The sequence below is a fragment of the Mirounga angustirostris genome, unplaced genomic scaffold (genome assembly GCF_029215605.1).
Source record: "Mirounga angustirostris isolate CCGP_5_RB_7025 unplaced genomic scaffold, mMirAng1.0.hap1 SCAF_2, whole genome shotgun sequence".
In the NCBI taxonomy this organism is placed as follows: Eukaryota; Metazoa; Chordata; class Mammalia; order Carnivora; family Phocidae; genus Mirounga; species Mirounga angustirostris.
In genome coordinates, this window is record NW_026991710.1 from 11,889,619 (window position 1) to 11,911,581 (window position 21,963).

Consider the following 21,963-nt stretch of genomic DNA (forward strand, 5'->3'; position numbering starts at 1 on the left):
ATACACAAAAATTTCTGCAACAATCTGAGGTGCTCTCCAGGCTAAACTGCAGAGAGGACCTCCCATTCCATCAGTCCTCACTAACTTTACCTTTTCAATTTGGAGAAAGTAAAAACCCTCCCATTTTTTAATTTCCTGCAATTAATAAATACTGTCAGAATAACTAAGTTCAAACGCCAGAGGAGGTAAAAACACTACAGCAATCTAACTCAAAAAATTCAGGGTTACACAGCTTAACGTGCGGCTTACCCATTCCTTATGCTTCTCCTGGATAAATGGCTCTCGCCCTTGGCTGCACACTGGACTCACCTCAGGAACTTTAAATTATACTGGATGTCTGGGTCCCACCCTGAGAGGCAGATTTTCAGTGGTTTGGGCATCGGGATTTTTAGCAGCCTTTAGGATGATTCTAGTCAGCAACCAAGGCTGAGAATCACTGCCCTGCACTGTCCTGTTTAAACCTGTATCTGAATCAGGTCTTTTTTAATTTTCAAAATGGAGGGAGGAAAAGGATGGTTCTGAGTGCGTTTTAAAGCGCTGGTTTTGAATGTGGCCTCGCACTGAACACTCTGGGCATCCTGCAACTGCCTCCCTGGGCTGTAAGAACCCCTCTTTTCTCTCAACAGTGGTTCTGCTTAATGTTGTGTAATTTCTGAAAATTCATCAAAGATGATTTCTATACTTGAACAACGGTTGTTTAAATGTTTTTTACGTGGCTCTGTTCTACACGAAACACGAGTGCCTGGAGTTTTCAGGATATGTATGTGGACTTCCCCCAACGTAAAACTGATAAAAATGTGGACGGCTTAATACTGTTTTAAAATCATTAAAAAGGCCCTGCACCATCTCCGGAAAAGTGCTTTTTCAGTTAATGCTGCACCAGTTAACAGTCCAAAAAGGTTCTCACAGTTAAACCAACTTTTTCCGAGGTCCCTTTTATTCGAGTCCACGTTAAGAATTCCAACAGAGAGCAGCGGTCTTACAACAAAATTTGCATCGAGTAAATAAACGCTCCAAGACAAAGTTGCAAGGAAAAAGATAACCATAAATGAAAGTGAAGCTTCTCCAGTCCCTCGACCAAGAAACCTGGGTTTTCGTCCAAATCAAGCCGGTGAAAAGCTGGGGCGTAAAACGAGCTGGGCGGGGGAAGCTGCCCGCTGAGCTGAGCCAGGAACCAAGCCAGAGGTTCGGAGGGACGGATGGCTGTTTGCAGAGAGACTCGGGAGCCCCCAAACCAGCCGGGAGCAGGATGAGGGGCGGCGGTGCTGGGGGAGGAGGAGGACAGCTGCAGAAACGGCCCGCCCCAGGCGGATGAGAAGCCCAGCGCAGGTAGCCGGCCCGGGGTCCCCGAAGGTCGGTGGGGCGCCAAGGAGCCCCCCTCCCTAAGGGGGCGGGGGCAGGGGCGGGAGGCCCAGCGCGGCCGCAGGGAGCGGGGCCCGCCGCCAGGGGCACGCAGCCGGGCAAGAGCCGCGCCGCGGGCCCCGAGGGCACGTCCGAGGCCACCGGCCGGGTGGGGGCGCGGGCTGCCCCGACAAGGTGCGGGGGAGCGAGCGCAGCGCTGACAGCTGCGCAGGCGGCAATCCGCGCGGCGCGGCCCCGGGGGCTGCGGGCGCGGCGCAGGCCAGGCCGCCCGGGGACCGGCCCGCTCCTCCTCTCGGCCCGCGCTGCCCGGAGCGGGAGGCCCCGCACACCGTTACCTTGTCGCAGTAGAGCCCCACCAGCTGCTTCATCCGCCAGTGTGGGGCGGTGAAGACGTCCACTTCCTCGGGGAAGGGCGCCATCGCCACCGCCTCAGCCTCTGCCTCAGCAGCCGCGGCCGCCGCCTCTCCATAGACACCCTCGCCGCGGGGCAGAGGCGGCGCGCCCCCCTGCGCATGCGCCCGCCCCGTCGGCGCGCGCGCCCGGCCTACTCCGCCAGCCCCGACGCGGGGACGCGCGGGCCACCGCCATGCGGTCCCCGAGGCCCACGTGACCGGGCTCGCGGCGGCGCTCTCACCTACCTCCTCCGCTCCTTCCGTTCCTGGGCCCCTTCGCTTGCCGAGGAAAGAAACCAAGTCGTTACCCTATTTGTTTCACAACATCAAACACATTATCTGAGGGGATGGGCTGTCGCTTTGGGGGCGCTCTCGGCGCTGCCGCTACGCCCACCAGGCCTTGAGGCCGAGGCAGCCGCGCACAATGGCCGCGCTCAGGCCGGGACCTCCGCCTGGGCGCCGCGGACTGTGACGCCCATCTGCCAGGGTGGCTGTTCTGGCCCCACCGGGCTCTCCCAGACCGCCCTTTGCCCCCCTGCCGTTCCCGAGCGGCAGGCTCGACTTCCCTGCCCGCTGGTCAGAGGCCCGCGGCGAACGAATGGACGGACCAGGACTGAGGCTCTGAGAACATAGGACCCACAGAGAAACCGTGCCGCGTGAGCGGCCTGGACCCTGGCGGCGCATGTGTTCTGGGTGGGCGCCGAGCCTGAGTCTGGGGGCAGGGCACCATCTCGTCCAGAGCAGGGTCTGGGGGCAGGGCACCATCTCGTCCAGAGCAGGGTCTGGGGGCAGGGCACCATCTCGTCCAGAGCAGGGTCTGGGGGCAGGGCACCATCTCGTCCAGAGCAGGGTCTGGGGGCAGGGCACCATCTCGTCCAGAGCAGGGTCTGGGGGCAGGGCACCATCTCGTCCAGAGCAGGGTCTGGGGGCAGGGCACCATCTCGTCCAGAGCAGGGTCTGGGGGCAGGGCACCATCTCGTCCAGAGCAGGGTCTGGGGGCAGGGCACCATCTCGTCCAGAGCAGGGTCTGGGGGCAGGGCACCATCTCGTCCAGAGCAGGGTCTGGGGGCAGGGCACCATCTCGTCCAGAGCAGGGTCTGGGGGCAGGGCACCATCTCGTCCAGAGCAGGCCTGAGGGGAGGGCAGCGTGGAATTCTGGAGCCTCCCAGGAAGGAAGGAAAAATGTGCCCTGGGGATCCAGGAGGCAGGAATGTACCTCAAGCACAGGAACACCAGGTCAGGGATGTCAGAAAGGCCTTAGGTGGGGGGGGGAAAGGGCGAATGATCACAGGTTAGTGCGGGAAAGAACCTTGGTACACATAGTAACATTTTAAGCCGAGACTCAGGGAGAAAGGAGAAAAGCAAGGTCACTGCCGAGAAAAAGGTTAGTCTCTTCCCACAGGTCAACTCCCCCCCCCCCCCCCCCCCCCCCCCCCCCGCCCCAGCTGTCAAAGAGACCTAGGGAGACCCTGTTAGGGGCTCTACTAATCATGACCAACTCTAGACCGGTTGCCTGGAGGACTAATGGACTCATAGAGAAATGGGAGAAAACAGGGACGGCTAAGAGCCTGAAAGTGTCTGGTTATTTGCTTAGTGACTATAAACTGCAGGAGGGCAAGAACCAAATATGTTCTGTTCACTCCTTATATTCCTATTATCTATCATAGTTCCATGACAACATAGGGGTTTGATGAATATTCAAGAAATCGATGGAGTCGAAGGTGAGAGAGAACCTTGCAGGAGAGTGCATCTGTTTATTTCTAATGCACAGACTGGACATAAAGTTAGATTCCTGGTTTTGCCAGATAGTGTTTGTAGGACTTTGAATAAGCTACGTGAGGTCTTTGTGCCTCAGTGTCCTTATATAGAAAATGGGGACAAAACTGCTATGGACTAAATGCTTGTGTACTCAAATTCATTTGTTGAACCCCCTGCCCTCACCATGTGACGGTATAAGGAGGTGGGCCTTTGGAAGGTTATTAGGATTAGATGAAGTCATGATGGATTGTTGCCCTTCTAAGAGTTGCTAGAGCATGCTTCCCTTCGCCATGTAATAGAAGGGGAAATTGGCAGTCTGCAAGCCTGAAGAGGGCACTCACCATGCTGGCACCCTGATCTTGGACTTCCAACCTCTAGAACCATGAGAAATAAATTTCAGTTGTTTCATCCAGTCTGTGGTACCTTCAGTATAGCTGAGCTATATGTCTGAGCTAAGATAAATACCTCCTTATGGCACTGTTAAGAGAATTAAGAGAGTTCATATATTTGAATTGCTTATATTAGCACCTGGCACATAGTAAGTACTGCCTGTAAGCTGTTATTATTAAATAAAACAACTTTGTGAGGTAGTCCTAAAGGAAACTAAGTCTTGAAGACATTCTGGTAATTGCCTAGCATCCCACAAATTAGTAACCGAATAATCTGGCCATATGAATGTAGGTCCAGTAACACCCTCCCAGGCACTATATTAGTTGTGTGGCGTACAGAGGTGTCATTTATGCACAGTCTGTCCTAAAGAAACAGGGACGCCTGGGTGACTCAGTTGGTTGGGCATCTGCCTTCAGCTTGGGTCCTAGGGTCCAGCCCCACATCAGGCTCCCTGCTCAGTGGGGGAAGCCTGCTTCTCCCTGTCCCTCTGCCTGCCACTCCCCCTGCTTGTACCTTCTCTCTCTCTGTCAAATAAATAAAATCTTAAAAAAAAAAAAGGAATAACACTTAATAGAATGTAGATATGGTCCTTAATATCTGTTATCCTCTTCCCTTTTCTGCTTTCTTTTAAACTCTGCTCTTTCACTAGGGCTTTGCTTCTACGTTTTTTATTATCCCCCAGAAGACATTTTCTTACTTCCGCTCTATTTCTTTACTTCATTCTGATCTTTCACTTCAGCTGTCTCAAAATATAGAATCAGACCTCAGGTGAACCAGTTATATGGAGAAATGTGTTCCATGAGAACATGCACTTTGTCTTATGCTCAGCACTTAGAACAATGCCTGTCATACAGTTAGTACTCAAAAGCCATTGAATAAAAAAAGGAACAGGAGTACCTGGCTGGCTCAGTAGGTGGAGCATGCAACTCTTGATCTTGGGGTTGTAGGTTCGAGCCCCCTGTTGGGTGTAGAGATTACTTAAAAATAAAAATCTTTAAAAAACAAAAAAGAAAGAAGAAATGAGGGAAATTCCTGGTATTCTGTAATTTCCTCATTTTAACTAAATTTTAATACACGCATGTTCTATCTCCCAATACTTATTTGTGTCTGTGTTGTTCACCTATGTACCTCCAGAAGCAAGCACATTAAATAAGTGTTTCGCAACAACAACAACAATCCATCCAGACACAGTTTTGCTGTAACCTAGAATTCGAAGCTCTGTAGTCAGCTCAACAGTAATAACAGCCCCTTTGGACTCTGGCCACCTCAGGGTATTTGTCTAAGATGACAAAATGAAAGAAATATAGTGATAAAAAATAAGTCCTGTGGGTCATTCTTCCCTTTGAAGGTAGCTGTTAACATTAGCTCCATAGGGTGCCTGGGTGGCTCAGTTGGTTAAGCGACTGCCTTCAGCTCAGGTCATGATCCTGGAGTCCCTGGATCGAGTCCTGCATCGAGTCCGGCATCGAGTCCCGCATCGGGCTCCCTGCTCGGCGGGGAGTCTGCTTCTCCCTCTGACCCTCCCAACCCTCCCCCCTCTCATGTGCTCTCTCTCTCAAGTCTTTCTCTCTCAAATAAATAAATAAAATCTTTAAAAAAAAAAAAACATTAGCTCCATATGCTGAGTAATGTAGCAATTAATTACCTGCTATAACCAGAAGAAATTGATTGATTTACATTAAACTTTAGCCCCAGAAAGAAGGCATTGATCAGTGGAGTGTCATTACAGGTTGCTGCAACTACAATCGATCAGGAACTGTTACTGAGGCCAAGGTTGTCGGTTTAATCACCTATGATTTCTTCTCATATATGACAGAGAAGTTCTAACAGACCATCTAGCTATCAGCAATCACAAGGAGACTGGATAGGCATGTGAACAATGAAAATCCACATCGTTTGGTGCCTGGTGTATCGATGGTTCGTTCCTTCTTTCCTGCTCTCATTCTCTCTAAAAAATTGCATGCCACGGCGGGGGGGGGGGGGGGGGGGGGCGGGGATGCCAAGTCATTCCGTGGTGACCTAAAAATATGACATTAGTCCTCCTCGCTAGTATTTTCCAATCTTAGTTTTGAGGGCCCTGGAAAGGATTAGTGGCCAAGGAAAGTCAATTCTAAGGCATTTAACTCTGTTTATGTGAGTGACACAGCACTTTCCCCAATAGGGGGTGAGTTGTGAAAACAAGCAATGAAAGAATGTTGCTGTTGAAAAACAGTCCTAACTCTGTACCAGAATTCATCCTCACTGTCAGTCAAAATAGCCAATCAACATTTTGCTGTAGCAGGCTAGGCTGATTTAGGAGTACAGGTTTCAGTAGGGGTGATGGCATTGTTAAAGACAAGATAGCCAGACTTGAAATGCAATCCCAGATGCTACTTTTTCTTCTTTTTCTTTTTTTTTCATTTTCCTATAGGATATTTTATATGCAAATAGCCTTCAAAAAATGAAATAGCTATAGGCCTGCAGTTTGCCCCAAACCCTTTCTTTTTTAAATTTAAATAGTGAATGCTATTTCCCCATTGGTGTTCACTATATAATTATAGATGAGTCACTGTGTTTATTAGTTTGCTAGGGCCACCATAACAAAATACCACAGACTGGGCAGTTTACACAAAAGAAATTTATTTTCTCACTCTTCGGAAAGTCCAACATTGAGATGTCAATATGTTTGATTTCCTCAGAGGCCTCCCTCAAGGGCTTGCTTATGGCTACCTTCTCAGTGTGGGGGGGGGGGGGGCGGCTTTCCTCTGTGCCTATGTCCTAATCTCCTTTTCATATAAGGACACCAGTCAGATTGGATTAGGGCCCACCCTAACCATCTCATTGTAATTTACCTCTTTAAAGGCCTGATCTCCAAATATAGTCACATTCTGAGATACTGAGGGTTAGGGCTTCAACATATAAAATTTTAGGGGAATACAATGCAGCCTGTAACAATATGGAAAGAAAAGTCTGTCACAAAGATATAATAAAACTTTCTGTATAATGACAAAAAAACACAAAAAACAAAAACAAAACTGGAAACAACTAGATGTCCCTGGGTAGGATACTGGATATCAGATAAATAAATTATAGCACATTCATTCAATGGACAAATATGCATCTGTTGGGGCGCCTGGGTGGCTCAGTTGGTTAAGCGACTGCCTTCAGCTCAGGTCATGATCCTGGAGTCCTGGGATCGAGTCCTGCATCGGGCTCCCTGCTCAGCAGAGTCTGCTTCTCCCTCTGACCCGCCCCCCCAATGCTGTCTCTCTATCTCATTCTCTTTCTCAAATAAATAAAATCTTAAAAAAAAAAAAATGCATCTGTTAAAAAAGCATAAGATACATCTATGTTTGCTAATATAGAATGAAACCAAGATTTTCTTTTTTTTTTTTTAAAGATTTTTATTTATTTATTTGAGAGAGAGAATGAGAGCATGGGGGGGGAGGGTCAGAAGGAGAAGCAGACACCCCGCTGAGCAGGGAGCCCGATGAGGGACTCGATCCCTGGACTCCAGGATCATGACCTGAGCCGAAGGCAGTCGCTTAACCAACTGAGCCACCCAGGTGCCCTGAAACAAAGATTTTCTAAGTTAAAAAACAATGTAAAGAATACTTTGTTAAGGGGTTCCTGGGTGGCTCAGTCGTTAAGCATCTGCCTTCAGCTCAGGTCCTGATCCCAAGGTCCTGGGATCGAGCCCCGCATCGGGCTCCCTGCTCAGTGGGAAGCCTGCTTCTCCCTCTCCCACTCCCTCTGCTTGTGTTCCCGCTCTCACTGTGTCTCTCTCTGTCAAATAAATAAATAAAAATCTTTTTTTTTTTTAAAAAGAATACTTTGTTAAATATCTCTTTTGTGTTAAAAAAAGAAAAAGTATGTTTTAGAATAAAAATAGAGATTTATGAGCAGGGGTTCTGGGATGGGAAGCAGTTAAATACCTTTTAAAGATGTACCCTTTGGTACAGTTTTAATATTTTACTACATTCACCTATCGCTCTTACAGTTATAAAAATTTGTTAATAAGATAGCTTTTTAAAAGAATTTAGGCAATAAATTTTAAATCTTTAAAAATGCTGTTAAAGGTAAAAATGTTTGATTATAAATAATCAGGAGCAACAGTGCTAATTGCACATAGAGCCATTTTATGTTTATCCTAAAATTGTATTCTAACCTGGTTTTGTACATCTGCTTTGCCTCTGGTTTCTCTCTGTACACTGCCCTTTGGTCCACAGTCACCTTTCCCACAGGACTGGAGGCATCTTTGAGGGTAGGGACAATGTTTTAATGACACTGGAGAAATGGGTCTGGTAGAATGTTAATTGAAAAAAGCAGGATCAAAATTGTACTTACAGCGGCGCCTGGGTGGCTCAGATGGTTAAGCCTCTGCCTTCGGCTCAGGTCACGATCCCAGAGTCCTGGGATCGAGTCCCGCATCGGGCTCCCTGCTCAGCGGGGAGCCTGCTTCTCCCTCTGCCTCTGCCTCTGTCTATCTCTCTCTCTGACTCTCATGAATAAATAAAACATTAAAAAGAAATTGTACTTATAGTATAATCCGCACCATGTTTACAGAATGCATATGAAGGATTGGAAATAAATAAAGCAAAATCTTTTTTTTTTTAAGATTTTATTTATAGGCTGCGTCTGGCTCCCGCTCTCACAGCCATTGCAGTACATTGAGCTCCATAGAGACAGCACCGGGGCAAGTGAGAGCCAGACGGGCACCGGGCGACTCTGTGCCTCGCTGAGGAAAATAATTAAACATGGGCAAAGGAGATCCTAAGAAGCCGAGAGGCAAAATGTCATCATATGCATTCTTTGTGCAAACTTGCTGAGAGGAGCATAAGAAGAAGCACCCAGATGCTTCAGTCAACTTCTCAGAGTTTTCTAAGAAGTGCTCAGAAAGGTGGAAGACCATGTCTGCTAAAGAGAAAGGAAAATTTGAAGACATGGCAAAGGCGGACAAGGCCCGTTATGAAAGAGAAATGAAAACTTATATCCCCCCTAAAGGGGAAACAAAAAAGAACTTCAAGGATCCCAATGCACCCAAGAGGCCTCCTTCGGCCTTTTTCTTGTTTTGTTCTGAGTATCGCCCAAAAATCAAAGGAGAACATCCCGGCCTATCCATTGGTGATGTTGCAAAGAAACTGGGAGAGATGTGGAATAACACTGCTGCAGATGACAAGCAGCCTTATGAAAAGAAGGCTGCTAAGCTGAAGGAAAAATATGAAAAGGATATTGCTGCATACCGAGCTAAAGGAAAGCCTGATGCGGCAGAAAAGGGAGTTGTCAAGGCTGAAAAGAGCAAGAAAAAGAAGAAAGAGGAGGAAGATGAGGAAGATGAAGAGGATGAGGAGGAGGAGGAAGATGAAGAAGATGAAGATGAAGAAGAAGATGATGATGATGAATAAGTTGGTTCTAGGGCAGTTTTTTTTTCTTGTCTATAAAGCATTCAACCCCCTGTACACAACTCACTCCTTTTAAAGAAAAAAATTGAAATGTAAGGCTGTGTAAGATTTGTTTTTAAACTGTACAGTGTCTTTTTTTGTATAGTTAACACACTACCGAATGTGTCTTTAGATAGCCCTGTCCTGGTGGTATTTTCAATAGCCACTAACCTTGCCTGGTACAATATGGGGGTTGTAAATTGGCATGGAAATTTAAAGCAGGTTCTTGTTGGTGCACAGCACAAATTAGTTATATATAGGGATGGTAGTTTTTCATCTTCAGTTGTCTCTGATGCAGCTTCTACGAAATAATTGTTGTTCTGTTAACTGAATACCACTCTGTAATTGCAAAAAAAAAAAAAGTTGCAGCTGTTTTGTTGACATTCTGAATGCTTCTAAGTAAATACAATTTTTTTTATTAAAAAAAAAGATTTTATTTATTTGTTAGAAAGAAAGAGCACAAGCAGCGGGAGTGGCAGGCAGAGGGAGAGGGAGAAGCAGGCTCCCCGCTGAGCAGGGAGCCGGACATGACCTGAGCGGAAGGCAGACGCTTAAATGACTGAGCCACTTGGGCGTCCCAATAAAGCAAAATTTTAGTAAGTCTCCTCTGAGTGATAAGAATTACAGGTGATTCCCTCCCTCTTGCATTTTTTCTATCTTTCCAATGCTTTAAATGAACATGTTTTACTTTTAACGTCAGAAATACAGAAATGAGCGTATTACAATCTGATGATAATTGTATTTTATAAATACATTTAAAAGGTGCTAAAGGAGGGCACTTGAGTGGCTCAGTGGGTTAAGCATCCGACTCTTGGTTTCCACTGAGGTCACAATCTCAGAGTCATGAGACTGAGGATCGGGCTGTGTGCTGGGCATGGAGCCTGCTTAAGATTCTCTCTCTCCCTCACCCTCTGCCCCTCCCCCTCTAAAAAATAAGGGGGCTAAAATATATCAAAATGTTGATAATGGCTATCTTGATGGTGGAACTATAGTTGATTTGGGGGAAAGAGGAGCTAATTTTTTCTTAAAATTTTAACAAAAGGGGTGCCCAAGTGGCTCAGTCAGTTAAGCAGCTGGCTCTTGATTTCAGCTCAGTTCATAATCTCAGGATCCTGGGATCAAACTCCACTTCGGGCTCCCTGCTTAGTGGGGAGTCTGCTGGAGATTCTCTCCCTCTCCCTCTGCCTTTGCCCGTGGATGTGTGCTCTCTCTCAAATAATAAATTATAAAAATAAATAAATAGTAAAATTTTAGCAAAAAATTTCCCCTAACTTTGTATTTAAAAAACAAAATTAGGGGTACCTGGGTGGCTCAGTTGGTTAAGCGTCTGCCTTCGGTTCAAGTCATGATCCCAGGGTCCTGGGATCGAGCCCCACATCAGGCTCCCTGATCAGTGGAGAGCCTGCTTCTCCCTCTTCCTTTGCTGCTCCCCCTGCTTGTGCTCTCTCTCTGTCAAATAAATAAATAATCTTTAAAACAAAAACAAAAACAAAATTAGGTTTTGTTTTAAAGATTTCAGTTTAATTAACATTAATCACCATTAGGTCCATAATGCCAGAGCTAAATCCAGTGTCTGAGGTCCATCCCACCTCATAGACAGAGTGACTATACAGAGTAGCTGTAACTGTGTCTGGAGAACTTGGCCTACATCTCCTCCTCATGGTCCTATCCTTCTGACATGGGGCTTCCCCACTTGTCCCTAGGAAGCTATTCCAGTGAGTTCTGGCTGGGTTCTATTCCTTAGACCGTCAAGCCCCTGTGGCACTTCCTGCATGACACACACATAGGACCTGCTTCACCTGGGCAAGGCCTCCCAAGCCAGCCAGGGTTCCAGGGTTGCTGCTAGCTCTTTTAAAAGTCTTAGAAAAAATACTCGGTGGGGGGCGGGGGGGAAGTTGGGGGCTATCTACCACATTGGGCATTTTCCTGTTCAGTGGCCCTTTGTGTCCACAGTGAGTCTCTGTATCCCTTTCCAGAACTTTGAGTTTGCATTTTTGGAACACATGCTTCCCATTCTTGACCAAAGGACAGGGCATCAGATTGAAATACAGACGCGACTTACTGTTCCCTTTTTCAAGGTGTGGCCCTGTCTCCCATCGCGGTGGCTCACTGATGTCTCACATACGAGAAAAAGAACTGTTTGGACTTGTACAAAGGCATAGGATAGCAGAAGACCTGAGAAGAGGAAGAAGCATAAAAGAAAAAAGGGATAGATTAGACAGAAATAAAAATATGAGGAAAAACAGAGTGGGGGAAGAAATAAAAGAAAGAAAAATACATAGGTAGAAAGAGAAGAAAGCAGTAATTAAAATGTATTAAGGTCTTTTTATATACTAGGCACTATAAATTCTTTACATGAATTATGTGTAATCCTTACAACTATATGTGGAAGGTTTTTTTTTTTTCTTGCTTGACAAAAAAGGGAAATGATGTTTAGACAGTTATTTACTTGTCCAAGGTCGTAGAGTCAGTTAGTGGAAAATCAGGGATATAAATCTGTGTCTTACTCCTCCCAGAACATGCACTTAAACTTACACCAAAAGACAATTTTGTCATTAGTTTATGTCAACAAACTAAATGACTAATATGTGCTCCTAATCTCTGAACTGGAGCCAAAGGTAACCATGAAGAATATGGGCTACACCATAAACTACATATGTCCAAATACAGAATAGTCTCAGTCTTTAGGTTACCTTTTGCAGTTAGTAGTTCAGATAACACTAAGACCAGATTTTGCTTCGTTACAAATATGGACATATAATGTGTATAATGGTTCATAATGTTTCTTTGCAAAAATTCCAAACAGATCAGAGCCTTCCATTTCTTAAGCATACCTGTGTGTCACTTACCTTGTTCTCAGTAAATATTGCCAAGTCAGCACCAACTCCTTGACTTTGAATCAAAGGCCCTATTATGCGCTAACTTGCCCAGAACAGGGTGGTGCAGTGTATATGGCCTGAGGGAAAGGTGGCTACTCTTAAAGACAACTTGACTCAGCCTGTTTGTACCATGTAGCGAGGAAAAGCATCACAAGTTTCTGGAACGGAAAGGACCGATAAGCTTCCTGTAAATTGTCGGACTTACATTTATTGTACTGATGAAATCTGGCAGGCAATTGCTTAATCCCTGCGGGGAGGGGGGGTTATTTAGGGAAGTACTGGTTCTGTTTCCTTCCTCCTTACCACTGACATTTTTAAAAAACCCTCATAAACCCAAAACACAGTATCTGAAGTTACATAAGGCAACTCCTGGTAAATTTTTAAATGCTGACAGCTATGCAGGCAGAAAGAAACATGAGTGTCATATACACCTCTGCTTCCCATTAACTAATAGCTTTTTGTTTTTTAAGAGCCTGGTTAATACATAAAACATAGACCAAAGTTCTAATTCTACTTCTGCCACTACCTACGTACCCATGGGACCTTAGACAAATCACTTGCCCTTTCTGGGACACCTTTGAGAGTGATAAGGGGTGATAAGTAATTAATACTTATAATCTACAACACATGCAAAAAGGACTCTCCCAGACAACTGCTTACCTATTATGGGAAATCAGTCACCAACCACCCAGATAAGTCTATCAAGAGTCAGTTGACCTTTACCCAATCATTGTGAAACTAGTTTAACTGTAATTAGTTTAAGTGCGATTCATTTTACTGTGATTAGTTCCATTCACAATTACAGATTTACATGCATTTAATCTTGTCAGCCCCTAAGAGAGCCAATTCATGAGAAATGATATCGCTCCCTTTGCATACAGCATAGTACTTCTATGATCTTCCTCTCTAAACACAAGGGTGTATTACGCATTGATGATAGCCACCAATTATTGAAAGACTCAATACCAGGCACATTATCTCATGACGTTGTGAAGTAGGTTCTGCCAAAACAGTTTTACTGGAACCAAAGCTCAGAAAGGCAGAAGTAGGACTCGAGGGGCACCTGGGTGGCTCAGTTGGTTAAGCAACTGCCTTCGGCTCAGGTCATGATCCTGGAGTCCCAGGATCAAGTCCCGCATCGGGCTCCCTGCTCAGTGGGGAGTCTGCTTCTCCCTCTGACCCTCCCCCTTCTCATGCTCTCTCTCTATCTCATTCTCTCTCAAATAAATAAATAAAATCTTTAAAAAAAAGAAGTAGGACTCGAATCCAGGTGTGATGTTTTCACCACGCCGCAATGCTCTTCCTCTTACACAGCTATCATATATCATTTTCTGTGAAGTGCAAGTCCCTCCATGCAGCTTTGCTGGGAGTTTCATCCGTGAAAAGGGGTGGAGGAAGTGGGAAATAATATATTGACAGCACAGGAGGCAGAAGCACATGGCTTCAAGGTTCTTAGCTAAGTGGTTGTGATCAGCTAAATTAATAATAGAAGACCTGAAATAATAACTAGGAGGTAATAAGCTATGGTACTGGCAGTGAAAATGCCCTAAGACTTCACCCATGGACACCTGGGTAGCTCAGTTGGTTGTCTGCCTTCGGCTCCAGTCACGATCCCAGGGTCCTGGGATCAAGTCCCACATTGGGCTCCTTGCTCAGCGGGGAGCCTGCTTCTCTGCAGCTCCCTCTGCTTATGCTCTCGTTCTGTCTTTGACAAATAAATAAAATCTTTTTTAAAATTTTTCAAAAAAAGAAAGACTTCACCCAGGGAGCTCAGATGCCAAGAGCTCCTGAACCAACCCTGTCCTTGTAGCATTCCTCAAAACATGGTCCTTGGAGAACCTTCATTAGAACTATATCAGGTCCTTTTAAAGATTTGATTTCTAAGACTCACCCTTGGACATTCGATTCAGCACATTTGGGGCAAAGTCTCAAGCTCTGTATATGATTTTATGCAACTATAGTTTGAAAATACTATTCCAGTTACTGTGCTTCCATAATCAAAACTGTTTTTTGAACTTGATGAAGTGGCTGTAGAATTCATGAAACTCATGGTATCACTTGCAAAACATGACATGATACATTAAACGTAATACAGCTAAATTTGTAAGATAATAGTACAGACTCTGGGAATAAATAGACCTGAGCTCTCCTCTCTAGCTTAGTAGTTATGCAACTCTGGGCAAGTTTCTAAACATCTCTGAGCCTTAGTTTCCACTGCTTTAAAATATCAATTATAACACTTGATGGGGTATTGTGAAGACTGAAGACAATATATGTGTAATGCCTGACACATAATAGCCATAGAATAAATTACAGGTATTCTTATTATTAAGCATCCAACACTGCATAAAATAGGATGCCACTTCTTAATAGAGTCTAGTATTAAGAGATCCTGGGGGGGGGCGCCTGGGTAGTTTGTCAGTTGAGTGCCCAACTCTTGATTTCGGCTCAGGTCATGATCTCAGGGTTGTGAGATCGGGCCCCAGGATGAGCTACACAGCGCAGTCTGCTTGGAATTCCTCTCTCCCCCTCCCTCTGCTGCTACCCCCACGCTTCAAAAAAATAAATCTTTTTTTTTTTTTTAAGACTTTATTTATTGGACAGAGAGAGGGAGACAGTACAAGCAGGGGGAATGGCAGAGGGAGAGGGAGAAGCAGACTCCCCCTGAGCAGGGAGCCCGATGTGGGACTCAATCCCAGGACCCTGGGATCATGAGCCGAAGGGGCAGATGCTCAACGAACTGAGCCACCCAGGTGCCCCATAAATAAACAAAATCTTAAAAAAAGAGAGAGAGAGAGAGATTAGGAGCCAAAGGTTTTGAAATGTTTTTCAAGCCATTGTAATGGTTCAGCATACCAACTTTGGAATCAGAGTGTCTGGGTTCAAATCTCAGCCGGTCTACTTCCTCACTCACCACCAGCACAGTAAATCAGAACTTCTTTTGCCTTCTGGAAATGAGGCCTTTGTTAATATTGTTAAGCTACAAACCTGTTCATTATTCTGTTAAATAAACTAAAATGGAAATAATACTACCTATCTGACAGGGACTGTGTGAGAATTGAGATTATACAGGTATAGAGCATATGACAGTATCTAATATATGATCAAAGCACTTTTTAAAGGAAAAACCTGCTCATTTCTATTACTATGCAACAAACAGTATGTGACTACCATGGGTCAGGAACTCTAGATTCAGTATGTCCAGGAATGAACTCACCATTTTCTCTGTCCTCTGAGTTTGCCAATCCTCTGTATTTTCATTTCGGTGACTTTTATTGCTGCTCATCTAGTTACCTACCCTAGCTAGAATAATGATTGCAAACAAACTTGAGTACCAGGCACTCTTCTAAGGAAGAGTGTATTTTTTGTATTTTTGTATTAAATTTTTCTGGTATTAAATTATATCTATTCACACCGAATGACTGTATGAAGTGTAGGTACTATTACCATCCCCATTTTACAGATGAAAGAACTGAGATGCACGGGATGCATGGTCTGCCCAAGGCAATCCTGGAACAGCAGAGCCAAGATTCAAATCTAGGCAGTATAGTCCCAGACTCTGTATCTTTTAGTGTACATAATCCTGCCTCCAGGGGGAGCCTCACAAGCTCAGTGGCTGGAGCACGGGACTCTTCATCTTGCGGTTGGGTTCAAGCCTCAACGACGGGTGTAGAAATTACTCATAAAATTTTTTTTTAAAAAGAAATACTGCCTCTAAAGGTTTTTGAGTTATTTTAAAGCTCTCACTCTCCATCACTTCAATATCTAATAAGATACATAGTCCTCTTAAACATCTCTGATCCATCCCCTCTTCTCTATTCACACTAATACACACCTAATTTAGGCCCAATTGACCTTCTGATTGAACAACCAGTCTCCTTGATTTTAGCTTCTTCTTATTCAATCCTTCCACCAAACCAACCAGTCAGAAGTGTTTCTAAAACATAGATATGCTAAATGACTCTCCCTTAGTTAAAAAGTGTAATGGCACCCCAATTTCTACAGAATAGGACCCAAATACTCCTTTGTGCTGTTCAATAAGGCATCCAGTGCAGTCTCTCATTTAAATGGTGAATATATTGCATTTTATTTTCATTGATATGAATGTGTCTGTTTCCTCACTAAAGTGGGCCCTCTGTCAAAATAGGGGCACTTTTTTTTTTTTTAAAGATTTTATTTATTTGCTAGAGAGAGAGAGCATAGGCGAGAGAGAGTGAGCGAGAGTACAAGCAGGGGGAGCAGCAGGCTCCCTGCTGAGCAAGGAGCCCCATGCGGGACTTGATCCCAGGACCCTGGGATCATGACCTGAGCTGAAGGCAGCCACTTAACTGACTGAGCCACCCAGGCGTCCCCAAGTAGGGACACTTTTGTTCATCCTTATATAACTATATTTTCCCAGGCCCCAACAGCCCACAGGTACAGATGAGGTCATGATATTAATCTTTATGATTCATTGTTCCTCTAGCAAGTGCAGGACCTGTAGCTTCAGCAAAATCCACCATACTGCAACATACTCCTGACTCCCCAGGAATGTCTCCCACATGCTCATTAGCAGATTCTCTCCCACTATAGCTACACTGCTACCCCACATGATAAGTGAGCCACTGTGGTTCTCCCAGTCTTCCTCTGAGCCCTGAATTCCGATGGTCATCATAAGCTTTGGTGCTTTCTTTCTTGTGAAATACTGTTAAAGTAGGGTTGCCTCTAGTTCCCTGGGGACCAGATACACTCTCAGGGGTCTGAGCCAGGACAAATTTGAGGTACATCATATTCAGAATTCCTCCTTCACTCCAACAATGGTTTTAGTACTTGTCCAACTCATTTCTTTTTCCCTTAGGATGATCTGCCTTGCTTAAGTTACCCAGCAAATTTGGTGAAACTTTTTACAGGGCCATCCTACCAGTCTCCCTGGTGTATTTAATATTATCTGAGTCTCAGAATGCCTACAGGAATGCTCAAGGTATATGCTCTAAGCTACATCTGTCTCCCCCTTTCCTACACCCCTCACCAACTCCTCTGCCTAGCAGAGATTTGTTCCTACGAAAATCATGATAAATGTTTTTAAATGTAATAAAACTGATTTTTATGCCACTTGAGAAGAGCTCAAGTTTATCTGAAGAAAGGAAGAGAAATTTACGGTGAGACTCTCTGGCCCTCGATCCAAAATCACACAGAAATTCTGGCCTTTTAGAAAAGGAAAAAAAACAAAAAACACGGCTCTCACCTGAGATGCATTTGACTGTTGCCAGGACTCTGACTACGGTATATGTGCATCTATGTTCTCCAAAGGACCCCTCCAAAGGAATCTGGGTCACAAGTGAAATGTTCATGACCACATGCCAAACCCTTGGGCTGAAGCAAGAGGAAGCTGATTCACTCTTCTTGTGGCCCACTGCAGACAGAATTGCCTCAAGCTCCTGTTGACACACTCTTTTTAGACTATTTATCTGGTGGTGACGACCTCCTCTTGAGAATATGACCCTTGAGAAGGACCTCCTCCACCAGTCCCCAGGAGAGAAGAGGAAGAACAAGAAGAAGCACCTACTGCAGAGCCCCACCTCCTATTTCATGGATGGGAAGTGCCCAGGATGCTGCAAAATCACCACCATCCGTAAGCACGCATCAACAGTTCTGCGTGTTGGTTGCTCCACTGTCCTTTAAGCCTATAAGAGGAAAGCAAGGCTTACAGAAGGATGTAGCACTAAAAGCCCCTGAATCAAGATGAGAAACTATCCCAATAAACACATTTTGGATAAAACAAACAAAAACCATTTCGTTATCTCGTTCATGTAATTCAAATCTTTTAGATTGACATGACTTTTCACATTTTAAATATAGGAGGTATTTGTTGTTTGCTATAATTTTGATGAAACCGCAGCCTGTTAGGCAATGTGGTATTAATGGAGAAAACTCACCCAAATTGCTAACTAGATCGGGGTTTTAAACACTGGCACTGTTTTCAGTCCACTGGTATTAAATAAGACTCACTTAAAAAGAAATTACTAGTTGTAGAATGCTTGTCGGTGTAAAGGGAAATTATAAATTATATTAGTACTATTATAAATTCAAACTATTAATCAAGAAATTTCATCCCAGGGCGTCTGAGTGGCTCAGTTGTTAAGCGTCTGCCTTTGGCTCAGGTCATGATCCCAGGGTCCTGGGATCGAGCCCCGCTTTGGGCTCCCAGCTCAGCGGGAAGCCTGCTTCTCCCTCTCCCACTCCTCCTGCTTGTGTTCCCTCTCTCGCTGTGTCTCTCTCTGTCAAATAAATAAAATTTAAAAAAAATTTTTTTTTCATCCCATGCTTAATGAATTTAATCATGGTAAGTGTAAAGGACACTTGAATACATGTCACAGTACTTAGGTTCTTTGGCTCTTTCACTAAACAACCACATGGTCATGGGCAAGGTCTTTAACCTTTATGGCAATCCATGATAAAACATCATCAAAGTGCCTAGCAGGCGCCTGGGTGGCTCAGTCGGTTAAGCATCCGGCTCTTGATTTCCGCTCAGGTCATGATCTCAGGGTCGTGAGACTGAGCCCTGCATCCAGCTCTGCACTCCATGGGAAGTCTGCTCAAGATTATCTCTCGCCCTCTGCCCCTCCCCCCAACTTGTGCTCTCTAAATAAATAGATCTTTATTTAAAAAATAAGTGCCTAACATAAGTAACACTTGGCATTTTCTACAGGAATTCGTATTTGTTAAAATGGAAGTTTTATTTAACACATGTTAAAGAACTTGTATCTTTTTAAAAGATTTTATTTATTTGTCAGAGAGAGAGAGAACACAATCAGGGAGAGCAGGAGGCACAGGGAGAAGCAGACTCCCCGCTGAGCAGGGAGCCCACTGTGATGCGGGACTCAATCCCAGGACCCTGGGATCATGACCTGAGCCAAAGGCAGACGCATAACTGAATGAGCCACCCAGGTGTCCCAAACAACCTGTAGTCTTTATGAGTTTCATACTAAGCAGTATTCTCCTATTTGACATGTAGATCTGAAAAGACTCATCATTGCATTCAAATGAGACTAAACAAAGTCTTATATTGCCTCTAAATGCAAATTAAATGGCATAGTATAGTGCTTTCTCAAACAACGGGTCACAAGCTAATTGTGAATTGAAACCAGCAAATCTTTTTATAGAAAATGCCAGAGCAACTTGCTTAAAGTCTGAGCAAGGACTATGTCTATTGCCACAAATACCAGGACCAACCTTGGCAACTGTTAATGAGAAACAAGTAATGGAAAGGAGGTAATAAATAAAATATGAATTGCTAGGATAGTTTGCTGCCTTCTCATTTGCTTTCCTGGTATAAGATGGTCAATTTAACTATCACTGTATTGGGAAGGCTAATAATTGTACAATTAAATGTTTGGTTAATATAATCCAATTACTGTGGCTTAATGTGTGAAGGCATTTCATCTGCTGCTGACAGAAAGTATCAAGATTTTCAGCTACAGATGTTCAGTCCATGTGTAGTGTGACATTTTCAAATTTGTAACTTGTAACATTTTAATCAAACTAATACAAATTGCACATAAACCATATTTTAAAAAATAATAAAAAAGTCTGAAGTGAAGGAACACATGGCTGGCTCAGGTGGTAGAGCATGCCACTCTCAATCTCAAGGTCATGAGTTTGAGCCCCATGTAGGATGCAGAGATTACTTTTAAAAAAAGTTTATAAAAAATTTTTTTGGAGGGCACCTGGGTGGCTCAGTCGGTTAAGCAGCTGCCTTTGGCTCAGGTCATGATGATCCCAGGGTCCTGGGATAGAGCCCTGTATCGCACTCTTTGCTCGACAGGGAGCCTGCTTCTTCCTCTCCCCCATTTGTGCTCTCTCTCAAGTAAATAAATAAATAAATAAATAAATAAATTTTTAAAGTATGAAGTGAAAACAGTGTTCAAGCTCAACTGCTGGATCTGGAATGTAAAATAATGACAATATGGAGAAAAATGTTTATTTTAAACAGCAAATGCTAAATGCATTCAAGTCCTCAGTCTAATTTCTTAGTCCACCACTGTTACTGATAAAACCTTCTTATCATCTTTAAAGCAGATTGCAAGACAGAAGGAAAAACAACACACATATTTTCTTTCAGCATGTTTGGATATGGTGTGTATACTTTTAAGTCTCAGCTATTAATTAAAACCTATGCAGAGTGACACCACAGTAGTTTTTTTTTTTTTTTTTTTTACTATTACAGAACATTTAGAAGCAGTACTTATTACTGTAGTCTGTAGAGATTTCAAAATCCAATTTGATGAGAACTGCATAACACTTTATTGGATATATGTTGCAAGATCAGTTAGTACAGGATTTCTGTCATCTAAATACAGCATCACAACGAAACTGAATTAGATTTATTTACAGTAGATAATATATCATTGGGTAAATTAAAAAAATATTTTGATGGAAAATCTCAAATATTAGAAAAAAAAAGAATAGAAAACAAGAGTATAATGAACACCATCATGTACCTAATACCCAGCTTCAAAAATCATCAATATTGGGGCCTCTAAAAAAGGTACAATCCAGGGCACCTGGCTGGCTCAGTCAGTTGAGCTGCCTTCGGCTTAGGTCATAATCTCAGGGTCCTGGGGTCAAGCCCAGGGGCGGGGCTCCCTGCTCAGTGAAGAGTCTGCTTCTCCCTCTGCCCCTCACCCCAATTTGTGAGCATGCTCTCTCTCCCGCAAATAAATAAAATCTTTTTTAAAAACATACTATCCATTCTTAGGTTACCGACAGTTAAGTAACAGGTTGCAGACCACAGTTTTTTCCTCTCTAGTGTATTTCCATCTGCCTGAAAAGACTTGACTTCCTTTAACATTTCTCGTGTAATAGATCTGCTAGTGATGAATTCTTTCACCTTTAGTCTGAAAGAGCATTTTGCCTTTGTTTTTATTTTTGTTTCAAGATTTTATTTGAGAGAGAGCACACAAGCAGGGGGCAGGGGCAGAGGGAGACGGACAAGCAGACTCCCCGCCAGGCAGGGAACCCACATGGGGCTTGATCCCAGGAAACTGAGATCATGACCTGAGCTAAAGGCAGACGCTTAACCTGCTGAGCCACACCCAGGTACCCCTTGCCTTTGTTTTTTAAAATGTATTTTCTCTGGGCATAGAATTTTAGGTTGACAGGTTCTTTCTAGTACATTATGTATGCTGACTTCTACAATTTGTTTCCTAAAAGAAATCTGAGGTAATTCTCATATTTTAACCTTGTTTCCAAATTACTTCAATAGTGCCTTTACCCTCTAGTCTCTTTTTTCTTTCATTGGTACGAAACAATTATGTGCCTTGGTGTACTTTTTTTTTCATGCTTCTTGTACTTGGGACTCATTGATCTTGGATCTGTGGGTTTAGAGTTTTCATCATATTTAGACACTTTTTAGATCTAATTTCTTCAAAAGCTTCTTCATATTTCTTCTCCACTCCTTAGTCTGTTATAGTATTATTAGATGCTTTTTAAAGTTTTCTGGGATTTTGGAGTTTCCATTGATAGGTCTTCAAACTCATGAATCTTTTCTGCTGCAATGTCAAGTCTGCCATTATTCCCACCCGGTGTTTTATATTTCACACATTTATCTCTAAAAGTTTGTCTTTCCATCTTCCATATCTCTAACTTTTTAACAATTGGAATAGTTACAATATAATGTCTGCAAATTCTAACATCTATGTCAGTTTCAATTGATCTGTCTCATTATGGGTCCTATTTTCCTACCTATTTACATCTTTGATAGTTTTTTTTTTTTTTTAAAGA

The 21,963-nt window shown here is 43.8% G+C and overlaps 1 protein-coding gene and 1 pseudogene across 2 annotated transcripts in view; one reads left to right on the plus strand and one right to left on the minus strand.

Moving 5' to 3' along the window:
* FBXL5 (F-box and leucine rich repeat protein 5) overlaps positions 1-1,876 on the minus strand; it is a 47,420-nt gene extending 45,544 nt beyond the window's left edge. Inside the window, exon 1 of the mRNA XM_045881456.3 lies at positions 1,698-1,876. Coding sequence (XP_045737412.1) covers positions 1,698-1,781 — 84 coding nt within the window. The 5' untranslated portion in view covers positions 1,782-1,876. The remainder of the gene's footprint in view (positions 1-1,697) is intronic.
* On the plus strand, positions 1,314-9,659 carry LOC123840818 (high mobility group protein B1-like; annotated as a pseudogene). Its single transcript, XR_010409305.1, has 2 exons — positions 1,314-1,329; positions 8,500-9,659. The product of XR_010409305.1 is annotated as a high mobility group protein B1-like (transcript).
* The last annotated feature ends 12,304 nt before the right edge of the window (positions 9,660-21,963 follow it).